Below are 20,150 nucleotides of genomic sequence, written 5' to 3' on the forward strand. Positions count from 1 at the left end.
ACGCGGTCCCACACCGGCATCCATCGCCCCAGCACGCGCTATGCTGCTGACGAGTACGCGTGCGCGGTGTCGACATCATCCTCTCCACCGTCGCCCATACCCTCGTCCGCACGCGCCGCTCTCCGCGATCCCCATTGGCTCGCCGCGATGCGCGAGGAGTTTGACGCGTTGCAGCGCAACCGCACCTGGCATCTTGTGCCGCGACCCCCTCACGCCAACGTCATCAATGGCAAATGGGTGTTTCGCCACAAGACCAATCCCGACGGTTCTCTTGAGCGCTACAAGGCTCGTTGGGTGGTGCGCGGTTTCCGCCAGCGCGCCGGTGTGGACTTCACCGACACCTTCGCTCCGGTTGTTAAACCGGGCACGATCCGTACAGTGCTTCAGCTAGCGGTCTCCCGGGCGTGGCCGGTGCATCAGTTGGATGTCTCCAATGCGTTTCTGCACGGCCATCTCACGGAGCGGGTCTTCTGCGAGCAGCCGACTGGTTTCGTTGACGCCGAGCATCCCGACCATGTCTGCCTGCTCTCTCGATCCCTCTATGGACTGAAGCAGGCCCCCAGGGCGTGGTACCAGCGTATGGCCGGGTTTCTACAGCAGCTTGGGTTTCATACAACCCGCTCCGACGCATCGTTGTTCGTCTATCATCAGGGCACTGCCACTGCATATCTACTGCTCTATGTGGACGACATTATCCTGATGGCATCCTCGCCTGGGCTTCTTCAGCAGCTCACGGCTCGTCTACGTGATGAGTTTGCCCTCAAGGATCTTGGAGCGCTGCACTACTTCCTTGGCATTGAGGTCGTTCGTCGTGCCGACGGGTTCTTTCTGCATCAGCAGAAGTACGCTCATGAGCTTCTCGAGCGCGCAGGCATGCTTAATTGCAAGACCGCGTCCACGCCTGTTGACACCAAGGTGAAGGTTTCTGCTTTGGAGGGTTCCCCTGCGCCAGATGCGGCGTTCTACCGCTCCATTGTCGGCGCCCTGCAGTATCTCACCCTCACTCGGCCTGACCTGCAATATGCAGTTCAGCAGGTGTGCCTCCACATGCACTCCCCGCGTGATTCCCATTGGACTCTGGTGAAGCGTATCCTTCGGTATATACGCGGCACTATGACCATGGGGCTCACCCTGACGGCTTCCTCATCCATCGACATGGTCGCCTACTCCGATGCTGACTGGGCTGACTGCCCGGACACGCGTCGTTCCACGTCAGGCTACTGTGTCTACCTCGGACCTTCGCTGATATCGTGGTCGTCCAAGCGGCAGCCCACGGTCTCTCGCTCGAGCGTCGAGGCGGAGTATCGGGCAGTGGCTAATGCCGTTGCTGAGTGCTCTTGGCTCCGTCAGCTTCTTCAGGAGTTGCTCTGTGTGGTTCCCAAGGCCACGATCGTCTACTGTGACAACGTCTCCGCCGTCTACCTCTCCGCCAACCCCGTACACCATCGCCGTACAAAGCATATTGAGCTTGACATTCACTTCGTTCGCGAGCAGGTAGCTCTTGGGAAGGTTCATGTTCTACACGTTCCTACCACTCAGCAGTTCTCCGATGTCATGACTAAGGGATTACCGACCCCAGTTTTTGAGGAGTTTCGGTCTAGTCTCTGTGTCTCCGGCGACGCTTCGACTGTGGGGGGGGGGGGGGGTGTTGAGCGTATGTTATACACTGCATATGTATAGGACTAGGGTCTGTATTTATACCGTTGTATCTCTCTCTCCCCCCGTATATTTGTACATCTTGGGAGACAAGTAGAGGCCGGTCCACCCTGTACCTATATATGTGCACCTTGCACACGATCAATGATTATCGATTCGTGCAATCTCATTCTTCCTAACTAACAGCGTCCGCGATGACGACGGGCATCCGTTGGCGATCCCGACAAACCCGTCACTCATCCACGCTGCCACAAGCTACATCAACAATTAACCCAAGCATTCTTCTTCGTCAACGACATGTATAATCAATCTTCTCACTTTTCATCTCGAAGGGAGAAGACCAAGAGGAGATGTGACCTGGCGGCAGCATCAGCAAGATCGGGACGGATGGCAGCCAGAGATACACACGCCCACTGCGGCGGCGCGTACGGCAGGCGGCTCGCTCGCGGTGGTGCAAGCACACATGCAGAAGACCAGCTAGATGACATGGCGGCGGGGGCAGTGACACCCGTCCGAGCTCGACGACGTCGACGGCATCACATACGAAGCTGTTGTGTGTCAAGTCAAGCTAGCTCTTCGAAGACTTAGACATTTTGAGTTGCATGGTACATGCATGCAAGTGCACGTACGCGCTCTTCTCTTCAGTGAGTCGTTTCTTTTTCTTCCGATTTTTAGTAGCACATCAGATCACATCAAGAGGGACCCAAGTTGAGACGTGCCCACGGCGACGACGGCGAGGAGATGGAGGGGAGCCACACCAGCTCCATGGACGTACCCCGACGTCGACGGCCGGAGAGTCCGCCGGCGGCGTCTTCTTCCATGTACTCTTCCACACTACACATCAACCCACACAGCCAAGAGGCAGCGGCTACACATACACGCGCCAATGGAGGCCACGGGCACCACGTTGAGATGATGCCATTTAGGCCCTGTGTGGTTCATAAGTCCCAGGACTTTTTTTAGTCCCAATTTATAAGTCTCAAATCCCTAAAAAGTCTCTACCTGTTTGGTTCCTGGGACTTATAAGTCCTATAAGACCATATTACAACTATAAGTTTCTATAAGTCCCTCCTTGAGAGTCTTATTTCATAAGTCCCAAATGCACACTTTAAGTCCCTATAAGTCTCTCCTGTTTATGGGCATCCTAACCCCGCGTTGGGCTGGTCCGGTCACGACAGAGGGGGTGCGACAATGGCGCATTGTTGGCGCCACTAGGTCGACATGCACATCCTTCACATGCTGCTACCTGGCTCAACGTGTGTTTCGGTTGCATGTTGCGGGCTGGCAGCCTCGTTCGCGCGAGCCGGTTTGTGCCTTGGTCGCTGCCCCGTGAAGTGCTCGGTCTGTTCGAGTCAGGGTGAGCAAAGTCGGGGTGTTTTGGTCTTTTTACTAATTCGATTGAGTTTTTCTATAAATTTATTGTTTTGTGTCGTTTGTCGGACATGGTCACACTGGCTTTCCTCTCACTTTGTTTTGCAGGGGCTTTTTCGAGCTTATTCATTGCCCAAGGTTTTGAGCCTACTCCGCGTAGGCGGCGGCGCTGAGATCGCTCCGAGCTAACTTGGCGCCATTGGCGTACGTCGTCCCATTGGCTGTTCATTGGCGAGCGTGCTGGAAACATGAAATGTGTGGCAATGCACGTCTATTTGATGTTGTCAATGGTCCGGTCAAGCACTTCTGAGCGAGATGTTTTGTTTGGCATTACCTTTTTTGTATGTTCTTAATCGCCTGCGTTTATTCGAACTAAGTTAATTGCATAACTTGTGTCTTTATAGAACGAGATATAAAGTTGTCGTTATGTTGTCCTTTCTATACGTGTTCTTAATCGTTTGAAGTTATGCACTGCACGGGTTCTTCATAGATGCGGGTGTATTGCTTCTAGTCACTGGGGTTCGTGTTTGCTTCGTTACTTGGAGCACACAGACTTTTGTTCAGTCATTTAGAGGTGTTGTAGTTGCCATGGTGGTTTGGTGTGTTGGTTTTGGTTGGTGGACGGAAGGAGAGGGCACATTGCTGGGTAGCCGGTTGGTGTAGATGCGACGCGGAGAGCCATGTTGATGGTCACATCCAATTACATGGTTGGCATCACATCCAACCACTACGTACGGTTCTGACCGGTGGGTTGTACCGTCCCGTTGCTTTATTCATCGTATTTATTTGATGCACACTCCAGGGTGCAGTGGGTGGTTTAGGGCGGCTGGGTGCACAGAAAGGAGTGCCATAAAGGACACCATCTCCATCACGCACCAACCAACATCCAAGAAGATAACAGTTGAAAACACTCGAGGCATGTGCTCCCACCCATGCTGATATCGTCGTGTCAGAGCTCAAAACCCACCCGGCATGACACAGGCAAAGGAGCGCTGAAATTGGCTACATCCCGCGGCAATGGAAAGACGAGTAGGCATCCGAAGCCGGGATAGATGGCCAGGACCAACGACGGCGATAGGCCAAAAAAGACTCCTTCAGATCTGAATGAGACTAACCGGTGGACCTATAGGGAAACCTAACACCCGCTCGTCACGACAGAAGCAAGAGGAAACCAAAACTGGACAGGTCTCGCAGCAGCCAAAAGCCGGGTGGACATCCAAAAATCGTTAGTCGGTCAGGAATACGACAAGAGTCTGACAGGCAAGGCATCTTTGGATGTGAGCGAAACCCGTCAGTGGGGACCACAGGAGCGTGGGGAAACATTTGTCCTTTATGCCTGCTTATTGCTCTGGTCAGGCAAGCGTGTGAAGATGATCACTTACTATTTACCTATTGTGCCCCACGGGCGCCAGCCGGCAAGGGTTTGCGCTGGGGAGGATCCAGGCAGCCAGACCACGGGTAAAAGCGTTGCGCAGCGCCCGGTGGGTATGTGCCCCGGTGACCCGTTCGTAAGCAGACAAAGGCAGGAAGCTGGCCCCTCACAATCTCATATGTCATCAAAGCAAGCCAAAGGACCCGAATCTGGATCTATGTGCAATAATGACCGGTGACTCAGAAGGTTCGGGACTAACCGATTTCTTAGTCAACTGCTTAACCAGGAGCAAATAGTTCAACATTTAAATTCAAGCCGTCACAATCTTGTTATATTTTTATGGATTTCCTCATGTTTGATTGGTATCCTCTTACACAAGGTGTTAGTACAGAAGGATCAGATCACCAGGAATGTTTTTTGAGAGTGAGTGCGAAAAAATCGATCGTCTGGTGGAGCTATATACACGGTATGTTTAGCTTCTTTTCTTTTCTTTTCTTTTGCAGGAGATGGTATGTTTAGTTTTAGGATAACCGATGGAACTGTTTTCATTTCCTTGTTATGTACTGATTGAATAATCTGCTTGCACTTTTCTATGATGATAGTGTTGAAATAATAAAGCTCGCCGTTGGCCCGAGGTACATTGATGTGTTAGTTCGTTTGACACCGGATGGTTTGCAGTGGCGGAGCACCTTTGTTTACGGAGAACCGAAAGCTCATGAAAGACACCTCATGTGGGAACTGTTGAGACGGATAAAAGATAACTCGAGTGCCCCGTGGCTAATGGTGGGGGATTTCAATGAAACGATGTGGCAGTCTGAACACCTATCAGCCAGGAGGAGATCGGAGAGAAACATGGAAAATTTTAGAAGAGTCCTCTCTGACTGTAGCTTGTTCGATCTTGGCTTCAAGGGACCGGCGTGGACATATAATAATAAGCAGGATGGAAGGCAGAACGGTACGTGTGAGATTGGATAGAGGGGTGGCGTCTGCAACTTGGACAGAACATTTCAGAAAAGCCACAGTCGAACACATCTGTTCGAGCCGGTCCGACCACCTACCGGTCCTTATCAGATGCGGAAATAGGAAGGAATGGAGACCTGTGGGTGCTAAACCTGACCGCCCCTTTCGCTATGAGCATATGTGGGAACGGGTGGAGTCGCTGCAGAAAGTGATTGATGAGGGATGGAGTGGCCCAGGCAAAGCTACAGACCTTCGAGATGTGAGAACAAAAATCAGGGAAATGGAGCGGGTGTTGAGAACTTGGGCTGGAAAGGATTTTGGATCAGTACTAAAAAAGACGGCAGAATATAGGAGAAACCTGAGCGTCTTGTGGAACTCCCCAAGCTCGGCTGAAAACCAACAGAAGATAAAACTATGTGAGGCAGAACTAGATGAACTTCTCTTGCGAGAAGAACTGATGTGGAGACAGCGTTCACGAGCTACCTATTTGCGTGAAGGGGATCGTAATACGAAATGGTTTCAGAGAAAAGCAACTTGGAGGAAAAAGAAAAACGAGATCAGCAAATTAATGGATAGTAGTGGTGTGTGGAAAGAGGACAGAGAGGGGATACATGAAATCACGAGCAGTTTTTTCAAAGATCTATATGATAAGGAACGTGGGGTAAAGGTAGATGAGGTGCTGCAGCATGTGGAAACAAAGGTCACGAAAGAGATGAATTCATCATTAACAAAGCCTTTCACAGAGAAGGAAGTGAGTGACTCCTTGTTTCAGATTGGACCTTGGAAAGCGCCTGGCCTGGATGGTCTACCGGCTAGATTTTATCAGAAAAATTTGGAAGTCCTGCGTGATGATGTGGTCAGAGGTGTTCTAAGTTTTTTCGACAATGGAATAATGCCCGAAGGAATAAACGATACCGTAATACAAATTGATCCCTAAAGGCAAAAACGCACAGTCTCTAAAAGACTACTGACCCATCAGCCTGTGCAACGTAATTTACAAGGTGATATCAAAGTGTCTAGTAAATCGAATGCGGCCTTTGCTAGATGGAATAATTTCTGAAACTCAAAGTGCGTTCGTTCCTGGACGTATGATCACAGACAATGCCACTATTGCTTTTGAATGCTTCCATAAGATCCAACATAGCAGAAATAAGCATGACACGTTTTGTGCGTATAAGTTGGATTTGGCAAAAGCATACGACAGGGTGGATTGGGGCTTTCTTGAGGGGGTTTTGTTAAAACCTAGGTTCAGCCAGAAGTGGACAGCCTGGGTTATGGAGTGTGTCCGCTCAGTGAGATATCCAGTCCGGTGTAACGGAGAGTTGCTGGAACATTTCATACCGTCTAGAGGCCTACGGCAAGGGGACCCTCTCAGCCCATATCTCTTCCTCTTTGTCGCGGATGGTTTGGTTAATCTCATGAACAAGAATATGAGAGAAAGTAAGCTGACGCCCATTAAAATTGCAAGAAATAGCCCGGGAATATCAAATCTACTTTTTGCAGATGACAGTCTGATCTTCTTCAAAGCGATAGTGGAGCAGGCATGTGCCATGAAAGAGGTGCTAGTTTCCTTTCAAAGAGGCACGGGCAATTGTTGAGCGAGAGCAAGTGTTCTTTGTTGTTCAGTGAGCTATGTCCAGAAGGGATTAGAGAGGAGATTAAGAAAACTTTGGGAGTTGTGTCAGCCTCTTTTGAGAACAAGTATTTGGGGCTACCCACTCCGGAAGGTAGAATGAAGGATGAGAACTTCCAACCGATCTTGGACAGATTTGCAAAAAGGTGTAATGATTGGTCAGGAAGGTTCATGGCCTATGCTGCAAAGGAAGTACACGTCAAATCGGTCGTTCAGGCTCTCCCATGCTTCACTATGGGTGTTTTCCTACTTTCGAAAGGATTTTGTGACAAATATGAAAAGAACGCATGACCCAACCTAAAAAAGCGGGTGGCATTGGCTTCAGGGATATGCATTGTTTCAACGTGGCATTGCTTGCAAAACAAAGTTGGAGGCTCATTCAGAACCCCGATAGTTTGTGTGCTAGAGTGCTCAAATCGAAGTACTATCCACATGGAAACCTCATAGATACGGTGTTTACCTCCGATCCTTCTCCGGTGTGGAAGGAGATTGAGGCCGGCTTGGAGCTACTTAAGAAAGGGATTATATGGCGAGTCGGCGATGGGAAGAGTATTCAGATTCAAAGAGATCAATGGATCCCACGTAATGAAGGATTTAAGACGGCTGCTTTTGCCAGGAGGTCAAGATTACGTTGGGTAAACCAGCTTATGCGATCGGACAGCAAAGAATGGAATGTTGAGTTAGTGAGGCAAATCTTCCACCCCTTTGATGCTGATGAAATTTGCAAAATTCCAATTCCAAAATCTAATGCGGAAGACCGAATCGCCTGGCACTATGAAAGGAATGGAGTCTTCTCAGTTAGGAGTGCCTATAGACTGGCCGCCTCAATGTAAGGTCAGACCCATCAAATTCCCTCGAGCTCATCCAGCGACCCAAACACTAGAAGCATTTGGGATCTCATTTGGAAGGCAAAGGTCCCACCCAGAGTTAGAATTTTTGGATGGCGGGTGGCTACAAATACGCTTGCTACTAAGAGGAATAAATTCAAGAGGACACTGGAAGCAGCGACGAATCCAGAAAGAAAATGAAGGGGGGGCTCAAAGTTAATGACGAGTAAATTAAACACCTTTTAGACGAAAAAACCAATTTTCTCCTAATCCTTTTGTGCAAATAAGCTCAAACTTTACCAGATTGCTACTGGTCATATGTAGTATTTACTAGAGTTTTTTTTAGAATTTTTGACAACTATCAAATATTCAACCAAAATTAGGATCAGTTGAGCAAAATAGCTGTTATCTCCTAATCATATTGTCAAAATAAGCTTACAGTTTCCTAGATTACTACTGTAAGCATGTAGTACTTACTTGATTTATTTTTATTTTTTATATGACAATTTATGAACCGAAATTTGGACATTTTGTCAAAATAGCTATTATATACCAATCCCTTTGTCCAAAGATGCTCAAAATTTCCCAGATTCATACTAGTCACATCTAGTATTTACAAGAGTTTTCTCAGATTTTTTGGAAGTAGTCAAATTTTGAGGTAAAAAATGGTATTGTCAATTTAAACAGCCATACGTGCCAAATATGAGGCGTCGAGAGGTGTTGCAGGCAGCAGCCCGCTGGAATTGGTGCTCGAGACCAGCGTTTACAGGGGCTGAGCAGATGGCCTGTGTTTTCTGGGCTGGGCTGGGCTGCACTGATGACTTGATGAGTAGTAGTAAAAAAATTGTTCGATTTTGGAGGGCAGGCTTGAGCCCATCCAAGCCTGCCCCTTGGATTCGCCGTTGACTGGAAGTGGATGCCACATGCGGTATATGCGGATGTGGTGAGGAGGATGAATTCCATGCGGTAGTTGCTTGTACCAAGAGTAAAGCTCTAAGGTATGAAATGAGAAAGGAGTGGGAGATCCCTGATGAAATTTCCTTCAGGTATACTGGCCCGGACTGGCTGCAAGTGCTTCTAGATAAATGCTCAGAAGACATGCGGGCGAGGGTGCTGATGCTGCTATGGAGAGGGTGGCACCTGCGAGACAATTGTGTTCATGGGAAAGGCGATGAGATTATCAGAAAATCTGTACTTTTCCTCCTGAAGTATGAGGAGGATTTTCAGCTTGCAAATGCTTCATTGATAGAATCTGAAACAGGGAAGGCAATGTGGCCTTCGGACACCCCAGGGCCGGGTCCATCTGGCCAGACACCTAAGAGATGGACTGCCCCGCCTCAGGAGACAATAAAGATCAATTCTGACGTCACTTTCCTGCCGGCCAGTGGACAGTGTTGGGCGGGTGTGATCGCACGGGACTCCAGTGGACGGGTTTTGATGTCAGTTTGCGAACAGATTGGCACTGCAGCAAGTGTGGAAGAAGCGGAGGCCAGGGCGGCTTTGGTTGGCCTGAAGGCGGTGGCAGAAGCTTACAGAGGGGCAATTGTGCTTGAAATGGACTGCTTGGTGATAGTAAATGACTTAAAAAGTGAAACTCAGATGCTATCACCATGTTATGGAGTGCTACAGGACATTCTGGACGTCTTGGGGATGTTTGCATCCTTCAGCGTCAGTCATGTGAGTAGGGTTTGCAACACCTTGGCCCATGAGCTAGGTGTGGAGGCAAGACAACATGGCGATCTTCGACTCTCCGCTACGGTTCCGGCCAGGCTGATGACAATGATGCAAATATAACTTTGTGGTCGCCTTTTTGGAAGAGATTGATGACATCTTCATCCTTCACTTGATTGAAAAATTCTCTCTCAACAAATGTAACCAAACAATTGTTCAAATATTCATCACCCATTTTGTTCCTTAGCTTATTCTTCACATGGCTCATTGAAGAGAACACCCTTTCAACACTAGCAGTAGCTACTGGCAGAATCAATACCAACTTAAGAAGCTTGTAAACAATATGATATTGTTCATGCTTGTTTGTCTCAACAAGCATAACTGAAAGCTGACACAGATTTTTCAGGTTTTGAAACCTTTCATCTCTATGCACATTAATAACATACATGTTTAGTTGCCATGGAAGTCTTGCCAGTTCATCACTTGTAAAATCAGAAGCATAAAACTTTGTAGCAAGCCTAACCAACTTATCTTGGTCATAAGCAGCAAATAGATGAAGTGGACAGAATGCTGCCATGCAAGAAAGTAGCTCCGTGTTTACCTCATCAAATCTGCCATTCAGCTCACTGATTTGCCTATCAATGACACTCACAAACATATCAACCTTGAAGCGGTGGTAATTGATCACACCATTACATAAACCCCTTCTAGGCCAGCCAACGGAAAAGTAAGGACCCTCCATATCAACAACTTTGATCTTATGCTTTGTACAAAAAGATGTGACCTTTGTGAGAAAATCATCCCATCCAGCATCGGTCCTCAAAGCCTCCAAGTAATACTTTGTGTCACCAACAAGCTCAATAGCATGAACAATATCTTCGTCTTGCTTTTGCAAAGCTCTACACAACTCATCTATGTATCCAAATATTTCTTGCATCAAGTGTGCCATGAAAACAAACTCAAATGATCGAAATATTGTCTCTATGGATAGAGCCGCTTGTGCCTCCGTACCATGGTACTCGTCTCCAATCTTGCGAAGGACTCGTCGTAGTGCACCATACATAGAGATGACATGGTTCACAGTTTTGAAGTGAGAGCCCCAACGTGTATCACATGGCCTTCCCAAACCCATTTCCTGATTCAGCCCACTCCCTGTTTCTACTTCTTCCAATTCCAATGCATTAATGAGTTCTTCAGCCTGAGCTATCCGAAGCATTCTCATCTTTTTACAAGACATGCCAAGAGCATTTAACAAGTGTGCAAGCTGCTGAAAGAACCAAGTACAATCACCACTCTCCTTAGCAACAGCAACAAGAGTTAACTGTAGTTGATGGGCAAAACAATGAACATAGTAGGCAGAAGGGGACTCATCCATAATCAGTTTTTTCAGGCCATTAGCATTACCTCTCATGTTACTAGCTCCATCATATCCTTGCCCACGAACCATTGCAAAGGTTAAATTGTAGTCCATAAGCATTTTCTGAATTGCAGCTTTTAGTGTCTGAGAGGTAGTATCTTCAACATGAGCAAGACCAAGAAAACTTACAACTGCCCTTCCTTTGTTATCAACATAACGCAAGCAAACAGCCAACTGTTCATTCTGATACACATCACTAGACTCATCTGCAAGTATTGCAAAATGACCACCATCAAGTTCCTCAATGACTAGTTTAGTAGTCTCTTGTGCACAACATTTTATCACCTCTTGTTGTATATCATGGTGAGTCATCTTGCAGTTCCGTGGAGCATTCTTGAGAACAACCCTGTCAACCTCTTCAAAATTTCCTGCTAGCCAATTTAGAAGCTCAAGGAAATTTCCTTTATTTAGTGAGTCTTCACTTTCATCATGTCCTCTAAATGCCAAGCCTTGGCGCAACAGAAATCTCACACACTTGAGTGTCCATGTCAAACGTTGTTTATACAAAGCCTTGTATTGTGAGGTGTTGGAAGCAACAGACTCCCGAATTGATGTTTGTGGTGTAGTGAACATATCATACTTCTCTTGAGCTTCAGCGTGAGCACTACTTACATCACCAACATGCCTTGTCAATCTTGCTTTCATGTTCCAGTTTCTAAACCCACCCTTAACAAATGAATCTCCACCGGGGCTTTTTGTTTTATCCTTGAACAAATAGCAAACAAAGCAGAAAGCAGCCTCTTTGTTCACACTATACTCAAGCCACTTGTAATCCTTAAACCAAGAAGGACAAAAGCGACGTTGTAATCCACTTATGTCTCTGTACTCAAAATTATGTTTCTTTGGTTGACATGCCCCCAACTCGATGTATCTCCTTCTAACTTTATCCTGGTCATTGACATTGTACCTAGAGATGGGGATCCGTTTCCCGGGATCTGACTCAAGTGCGTCCAAATCTACTTCAAATTGAACTTCATCATTTGCTTCATCATCTTCTATAATTGGGGCTGGGGAGCCACTCTCAGGTTCTGTGTGACTATCATCCGGTTCATGTGCTTGCACTAGTGCCAGTTGCAGATTGCTCTCAACATCAGGAGGAATGCTACTGCTCTCAACTTCAACATCAGGAGGATTTGGTGTAGATGTGGAAGTTCTTTTATTTGCCTTTGAAGCTCTTTCCCACAATGCAACAATGCTAACACCCTTCTTCTTCATCTATGATAAAAGATCAGAAAAAGATAGATTAGCAATCTACCAAAATATACACTCTGAAAATTGTAGGTTAAAAATTAAAATATCAAAATTTCAATCTAGCAACCTGGTCGTTCCACCAAACTAGATGTACTAGCAGTAATATGTACTAGGAAGAAGCAAGCAACCTGCTCTGCTGGTCGCTCCAGCAAACTACATTAAAATAGCAAAACTGCAGTCTAGCAAACTAGTGACCAGATACTAAATTAGGAACTGGCTGGCCCTTAAGAACGATTGCAGATTTGCTATTTGTCCGGATACTAAACGCCAGCAAACTAGTACTAGTAATCATTTTAATCTGGCTGGGGGCTGGCCTTCTTACTTTCTTAGGGGAAGAGATCAAGAGAACTAGAGAGAAAAGACATGGACAACGAGAATAGAACCTGGACGCTCGTTGGACGCCGGCCGCCGGCGGCTCCGCTTGCCGCTGCTCGCCGCCGCCGCTGCAGGAGGCGCTAGGTTAAGTTGGGGAACGAACGACCGAGTGGGGACTGGGGTCTGGGGAATGGATTCGGGTCGAGGTCAAACGAATCAGCGAAACGAGGTGCCGAGGTGGTCAGCGTGTTGGAACTGCTCGCTGTGTGGGCTGCAATACTGGTGGGCTCTGGGCTGTGGGCTTGTGGGTCGCCGAATAATACATATAATAAATTTTTTGGGCCAAATCTTTGGTATTCACACGAATACACGTGAATACCCCTGCCGCCGCCACTGCATGCCTCCACCAAAGCATAAATTGGCGAGGCATCATGTGCTTTCCAAGCATGCACGTGTTCAACGCACTATCTTGAGTAAGACTATTTTTCTCTTTTCTAACAATTTTTCCTAATTTCTAGAAGAGGACAACAAACCTACCCATTCCCTATTGCTTTTCCTTCAACTTTGTATGGAAAAGGGTGGATCATCTAAATAAATTAGCATTGGTCTAATTAAAAGCAACAATTCAGATGTTGTTGGACCGTCGGAGCCTACATAACTAGCTAGTTGCTTTAACAAAGTAAGATGGTCACTGTTTAATCTATTCTGAGCACATGGAAACTCAATCGATTGCAAGTCATGATGTCTCAACACATGAAGTATTTTGGCATCTAGGGAAATATCAAGATCCTAACGAATTAATCCCTCACATGCTCACATATTTAGTGTTAACTAACGTTCAAAGAATGCACGACATAACAAGATTGGAGCCTGTCCCCCGCGTCGCCCTCCTCTGGCGACACGGGGGAATCCCAGCCGCCGGTGCTAGCACCTCCCTCCGCCGCCCTCCCCCACATCGCCACCGCCGGAGGGCCGGCCGGCGAAGCCGCGCCGGGCCACAGGAAGGCGGCGGCGGGGCGGATCTGTCCTCTCGCACGCTCCCCCGCCCACCCGCCTCGCATCTCGCGGCGGCTGGCTCCCGCCGGTCCGGCAGGTCTCCGGTGTGCCCTGGCCGCGCGGATCCGGTTCGCCTCCACCACCTCCAACCCTCCCCGCGCGCGGATCCAGGATTCCCCGGCTGTCACAGGCGCCCCCCTCCATCACCGCAGCGGCTGACCCCACTCCTGTCGGTCCGGCAGGGGGTGCGGCGTTCCTTGGCAGCGGCCATGGGCTCCCATCCCCACGGCCCTCCCCTCCCCCCCGGCGGCGCGGCCTTCACTGTCGCTGGCGCTTCGGTTGGGTGCGGGCATGTGGCCGGTTGCGGGGGTGCACGCAGCCTGCTCGCGCAGGCGTCCCCCCCATGATCCAAGGTAACGGCTTTCGCGCGGCGGTGGCGAGGTTCCAGTGGTAGTGGCAGACAAGGGGCGCCTCGCGATGGGTTCTTTGCTGCGCTGCTCCGGCCCCGGCAGCCTCGACCCCGCGTTCTCCGGTGTTCGACGCTTGCTGGCGTTTCCTATGGGCGGCTTCGGCCTCGGCGCCAGTAGCTGCGTCCCTTCCAGCTAGCCTGGTTCGCCGAGACGGCCACGGCCACGGCAGCTCAGATCTGCGTCTCTCCGGTCCTATCTTGCCGGCGTTGCCGGTCGCCGTCGTCCCCCCATTGCGGTGGTCTTCGCTTCGCCGCCGGCCTTACCCTGTACACCTCAAAGCCTCCCCCTTTGGCCTGATCCTTTGTTCGTGGGTTCGGAGGCAGTGCCACCCTCCGGCGGCAGGTGCAGCCCCACCAATCCAACCAGAGCTGGCTTCCTCATCCTCGACTCCATTATCGGCGGCTATGGGATTGCGCAGCCTCAGGCCAGGGAGAAACCCCTGCTCGGCTTGCCCGTGCTGGCAGCGGCGGCGCCTGCGGGTGTCGCTGTCCTTCTTGGAGGCGCTGCCACAGCCTTTTGGCTACGCCCCTCTTCTAGCTCAGGGAAACCCTAGGTCTGGCTCCTCGGGACCGGATGGCGACTGCGTCTTGGCCTTGTCTTCCTTCTTGAAGGTGCTATCTTGCTCGCTCGCGGTGTCCCCGATGTTGGCCTCGGCGATGTGTTTTGCCGCTCTTGGTTTTGGCTTGGTTGGCTTTAGCTGTGTTGTCTCTTCTGTTCGGGCTGAGCACCCCTTGTTTCTCTGCTCCGGACACCATGTTCACACCTGTTTGAGTTCGTGTCATGTGTTGTACCATTCACTATACTTCTTCTATTCCTTCTATCAATGAAATGATACGCAAGCTTTGCGTATTCGTGAAAAAAAACAAGATCATCAAAATAAGTTTTACTGTTAGAGGAATTGTGGCATATCAAATCAAGTGTGGATTAGCATCTTATAGGGGATAACAGCAAATAACTGCCACAATGCAGTGGATATGCATCTGGCCCATCAAAGGATGTGCCCCAATGGCGGGCGAACAAGATGAAATTAGCATTCCCAAATCTCATAAGGCACATGTCCCGATGATGTGTGTCGTCGCACACCATGCATGATGTGCCTTCCTGATGGTGGTTGCTGAGTTGGGCTCAGCACCTATATTGGCATGCCTATTGCACCGTGGCATAACTGAGTGGCGTTGCTGATGGACACCAAGTGTCGCCACATGTGGCATTATCGCTTATCGCACACCGTCATGGCCATGTCAAGGGATTCTGTGCTGGCCTCCAAACTTGCTGATACGCCCCGAGTGTTTCATGGACCTTGGCAAATTCAGTTTACGTACCATGGCAATTTTCCTTTCTTATATGTACCATGGTAAAAAAAATTAGGGACCATGACCAATTCAGTTTAGGGACCATGATAAATTAAGTTTATGGAACATGGCAAAAAAATTTAGGAACCGTGGCTAATTAAGTTTATGGACCATGACAAATTCACTTCAAGTACCATGTCCAATTCAGCTAATGAACCACGGCAATATTCACTTTTTAATAGAACCATGCAAATTTCTATATTTAAGAACGACAACAAATTTATATTTTTTTTCATAAACCTACCATGTTGTACACGCAACAAGATTAATATTTTTGCCATGTATCCATGGCAAAATTCCCTAATATTTGCCATCCTTTTGAAATTACAAAATTCCAAATTTTGCCATGTGCCCACTACAAATTATCAAAAAATCCATGTTTTATTGGTCAATATTTTTATATTTTTTTCATGTGCAATTTTATTATAGGTAACATAGCTGCTATATTATTTTATAGCATGGAAATTTTATATTCATTAGACCATGGTAGTTTTTTCCGTAGGTACTTTAGCAATTTTCGTTATGTAGACGATGGCAATTTCTTTTTGGTTAGACCATGGTAATTTTTTGTAAGCAGGATGGCAATTTAGACCATAGTTCTCTTGTCTTGCAACATTTTCTTGGACCATAGCGATTTTATTTAGCGTACCATGGTAAATTCCTTTTTTACGTGCTATCAAATTTTTTGACATGGCAATTTTGGACCTTCTTACAAGCACAACCTTTTTTCCGCAATGTAGACTTTTGCTATGTGAACTCTTCTGTTTTTTTTATTAAATTTGCCATGTTATTTCCACAAAAAAAATCTTAATTTTTTATGAGATTTTTTTGTTTGAAACAAAATATTTATGTTTGTTCTTGTTTTTAATATGACAAATTTTGTCATCCAATTTTGTTGTGTACAACCTGTCAATTATACTATTTTTTATTTATACCTACATCATGAAAAAACTTTCTTTTTTAATATTTCATTTATTTATTTATTTGCATAGGGGAATGATGATTGGGCCAGAAGCCTAGCGAAGGTCATGTACGGCTTTGTATTCGCTTGGCGGGTTACCTGTAGCGAATAGAACGTTCGCGCTGGAGGGGGTTCTCCAGCGAACTACTCGTTCGGGTTGACATCGCTAGAAATCTGATGTTCGGTAGATATTGGAGGTCCATACTTTTTCCCTGAGTTAGACAAAAGATATTGTTTGTACTTATTCTGTTGCTTGCAACTCCATGAAAGAATTCAGTGTTTTTATCTTCTATTCACCTTCAAGGCCATTCTTCACATTATTTCATACGCTAGTATTCCTCTTGATAAATTATAAAGCATACCTAGAACTTACCGGCATGAGGATTTCCATCTGAATACTGACACAAGCTACTTTAATTTACTAGTTATAAGCTGATGTTGACGACCTCGTTATTTCGTACTATTATATTGTGTGAACCTTGGCGGACGCTAAACAAGTTTTGTTGTCCGTAGCAATAGTCGCCAAGTGAGCTGTGAGCATGCATGTGAAGATTTCCTTTTCCTTGAGGTCACACTTGAGGCATTTTATTGGTTGGGTTTCGTCATGGTTTCTAGAGGGCTTGAGGGGTTATTCATGAATCATCATCGTCCTTTTTTCTTCTGCTTTTGATGGGTCTTTTGGAGTAGATGACATGGGTCAAGTCGAGTACACTGTAGACCTTTTGTTTTTGTGAAACAAAAAACCGTGTTGACAGACCTTTGGATCCCCACCACCTCTCATATTCTTGGCAAAGATAGAGCGGTGCACATGGTGACATGCATGCATGCATTACCGCATGTAGTCACGGGCATGGCAAAGCAGCAATGGCACGCTACCCGGGCTGGCAAAACCAGCAGGGCACGAAGCACGCGGGTTACATGCGTAGCTGAAATATCACTGTGCAGCTAAATTGAGGTAGCTTGCTAAGCTAGATCAAAACAGCTAAAAACCATGATGAGACGTTTATTGCACAACTCTAGAAAACTGCATGCTTAATCAGCAGGTAGGAGTAAGTTGAAACTAGGAACCTAGTTACATTTGCATTTTCAATTATACACAAGTTGGAACAACAGCTTTATCCCCAGTGGATTAGCCAGCGGTTGCATGAAAAACCATAGTTAACATATACTCCTATACTGCATGAAGTGACAATCTCACCAACATCAATTATATCGAAGCTGGATAAATAAGCATATAAATGATGTCTGATCATACTACAGAGGAAAGGTGGAATACTACTGCATCAAAGACGGGCACAATTCAGGGTACGTAACACATTACACAAATACGTACTAGCATCTCCGATCTATCCAATTAACAGTCGAGTACACTGGTAGATTCACGCATACGGCACTCGGTCAATTGTGGCAGCTAGCATAATGCATACTCCTACTCATTATTTATCAGTCCCTCATTAGTACCTCACCAGCTGATCCATGGACATGATCGCTGCGACGCTGCCTACGTACCCCTGCTTCTCAGTCCTACTCCTCACCGCTGCCGAGGAGGAGGGCCAAGAAGCTGATGATGTCTCCCGCTGCGTAGATGAAGAGGCCCCCGGTGGAGCAGATCCGGAAGAAGAGGTCTCCTGGGTCGGCGACGAGGAGGATATGGGCTATGGCGGCCATGATGAAGTGGCCGACGATAGTGAGCACGAGCGCGAGGTAGGCGAGGGCGCGGCGACGGCGGCGGCACGGGAGCCGCAGGGCCAGCACCGCCGCGGCCGCCTGGAGCACGAGGCAGCACAGCAGCCCGATCCCTAGGGCGTTCACCATGGCTTCCTCCGCGTCCGTAAGCTGGTCGCAGCGCAGAAAGAAGGAGGACTGTGGAGGAGTGGAAATTGAGAAGGCATGGAGAAGGGCAGCAGCCAAGGGGTAGGGCAAGGGGAATCGGGCGTACCTGGCTGCAACGGACGTGGAAGTGGTAGAGTGCGTAGGCTATTACGGTGCCGATGGCCAAGGAGAGCGCGATGTGGCAGGCGGTGAGGAGCGCCCATGAACTGACTCCTCGGACAAGATCAGGACGAGGCGTCTTCTTGGCCAGGGACAGGGTCACCGGCAGCAGATGAGGCGCCTTGCTGCCGTCCATGGATGCAGGAGCCTTCTTTTGCGGGGACTCCATGGATCAAACCTGGACAAGATGAGGAGATGAGACACTGAGGCACTGTTAGTCAAGGTCAACAGGAAGAAAGAGGAAGAGAAAGAAGAATTCAGCGACAAAATGCAAGAACGAGGAGACGGAGGGGGAGGGACTCACCGTCACTCGTCGGATGTGGGAGGTGCTTCCTTTTCCCTACGCGAGCGACGTGCTACACTCCAAGGGTGGTGTTGGAGGCTGCCGGCCACTGGTGTTGTGGACTGCGTAGCTGTTTAAGTAGCGAGTGTGGTCGTGTGCGATGCAAAGTGAGGCCGCGACGTGTCGAGCCCGGGCTTCACACACACACACACACACACACACACAACCACGGGTTAGTTGCATGTGGGGTGGGAGGAGCGCCTAGACCATCTTTGGCAATGCTGCTCACCCAACACACACAGGTGCACATGCATGCGTAGTGCTCCTAGAAGCTAGATGAACGGGGAAGGGAGGGGGAGGGGACTCACCGTACATGTGAGCATGCAAGGCTGCGATACGCGAGAGACTACGCGAGCGACCCAGGCGGAAGCATGTGATGGTCTCGGTCGTCGCATTGATGTAGAGAGGAAACCACGTGCAAGTTTCGTCCGATCAAGGGAGCGCGTATAACATTTTTGGCAATGCTGTGGGATGCATGCCTGCCTAGTTAATATCTTTCCATACGTAAAGAAATGCTAGTGAAGCTCATCACGCACACGCATGCACATGCTCATTTTAATTAGCTACGGTGATTCTCAACTAGCGAGATTTCAGAGTAGCATGCCCATTCACCACCCTTAACGACGGGTGGCCAAATCAATCATTTCGATAAGCTTGCTTCTACCACATTTTGGCAGAATAGTTTCATTCTTTTTAATATCTTTTTTATGCATGATTGGCTGTCATTAACGGATGCAACCTTACTTTGACATACATTGAGTATTACAACGTGACATTATATTTTCTTAAGCTTATTTGTCTTGGTTGAGAATGGGTGGTGGGGCTCCAAAGGTCTGCATGGTCATCTTGACCCTACATAATCATCTACTCGAAAAAGTGGCAAAAGAATAAATAAGGTGATGGTCATTGATGGCATGCTTCCACCAAGGCATAAAGTGATGAGGCATCATGTGCTTCCCAACAACGCGTGCTTTTAACATATTATCTTTAGTGGGCTTATTAATTTTTCTGCTTTTCATATTTTTTATAGTTTCTAGAATAGACAATAAACCAAAGTGATTCTCTATTTTTTCTTCTTCTTTCACTTTACTTTGTAGGGAAAGAGATTGTCTCCTCTGAATGAATTAGCGTTGCTTTAAAAATAAATTAATAGTTTAGATGCACCACCCAAACTAGTTGCTTTAACAAACTGGGATAGTCATTGTTTGATCTCTTTTCAACACATGGAACATCCTAGCATATTAGTCCATCACATGCTCACATATCAAATGACCATGACTCTAAACTATTTTTGCAATGACCACTAAACTTTGTTTAGCGCCAACCGAGGCTCAGAGAATGTACGACATAACGAGATCATCAATGTAAGCTTAACCATTAAATTAATGTAGGCCGCGCAGGAATTCAGATCGGGATACACATGCACGGCAAGTTGTAAATTTGTTTTTATAATTGATCAAGTGGAATTATGGCATAGGAAATCGAGTGAAGACTGCCTCCTTAAATAGGATAACAACGCTTAACTGCCATTATGCACCGAATGTGCATGTGTCCCCTCGATGC

The 20,150-nt window shown here is 47.6% G+C and overlaps 2 protein-coding genes across 3 annotated transcripts; both read right to left on the reverse strand.

Annotated features, from left to right (window-relative positions):
* Nucleotides 1-9,572: 9,572 nt before the first annotated feature.
* Nucleotides 9,573-12,122, reverse strand: LOC147967849 (uncharacterized). Its single transcript, XM_087523281.1, has one exon. The coding sequence runs from the start codon at nucleotides 12,120-12,122 to the stop codon at nucleotides 9,573-9,575; it is 2,550 nt and encodes an 849-aa protein (XP_087379407.1).
* Nucleotides 12,123-17,429: 5,307 nt separating this feature from the next.
* LOC147967850 (uncharacterized) lies at nucleotides 17,430-18,702 on the reverse strand. Of its 2 annotated transcripts, none has more exons than XM_087525407.1 (3): nucleotides 18,549-18,702; nucleotides 18,192-18,447; nucleotides 17,430-18,115 (listed from the first exon to the last, which is right to left on the reverse strand). In XM_087525407.1, exons 2-3 carry the CDS (start codon nucleotides 18,411-18,413, stop codon nucleotides 17,777-17,779), a joined length of 561 nt encoding a protein of 186 aa, XP_087381533.1. In that variant the 5' UTR covers nucleotides 18,414-18,447; nucleotides 18,549-18,702; the 3' UTR covers nucleotides 17,430-17,776. The 2 variants fall into 2 exon arrangements, with proteins under 2 accessions (XP_087381533.1, XP_087381532.1); XM_087525406.1 differs by having other exon boundaries at nucleotides 18,192-18,422; nucleotides 18,549-18,701.
* Between the last annotated feature and the right edge of the window lie 1,448 nt (nucleotides 18,703-20,150).

The sequence above is a fragment of the Triticum urartu genome, chromosome 5A (genome assembly GCF_056163025.1).
Source record: "Triticum urartu cultivar PI428250 chromosome 5A, HENAU_Tu73, whole genome shotgun sequence".
Lineage (NCBI taxonomy): Eukaryota > Viridiplantae > Streptophyta > Magnoliopsida > Poales > Poaceae > Triticum > Triticum urartu.

What these genes read in the sequence shown, in the direction of transcription:
- LOC147967849 (XM_087523281.1), bottom strand. Translation starts at nt 12,122, where the DNA reads ATGAAGAAGAAGGGTGTTAGCATTGTTGCATTGTGGGAAAGAGCTTCA.
- LOC147967850 (XM_087525407.1), bottom strand. Translation starts at nt 18,413, where the DNA reads ATGGAGTCCCCGCAAAAGAAGGCTCCTGCATCCATGGACGGCAGCAAG. An exon ending in TCCACGTCCGTTGCAGCCAG is followed by an intron (nt 18,116 to 18,191) that starts GTACGCCCGATT and finishes ACTCCTCCACAG; the next exon opens with TCCTCCTTCTTTCTGCGCTG.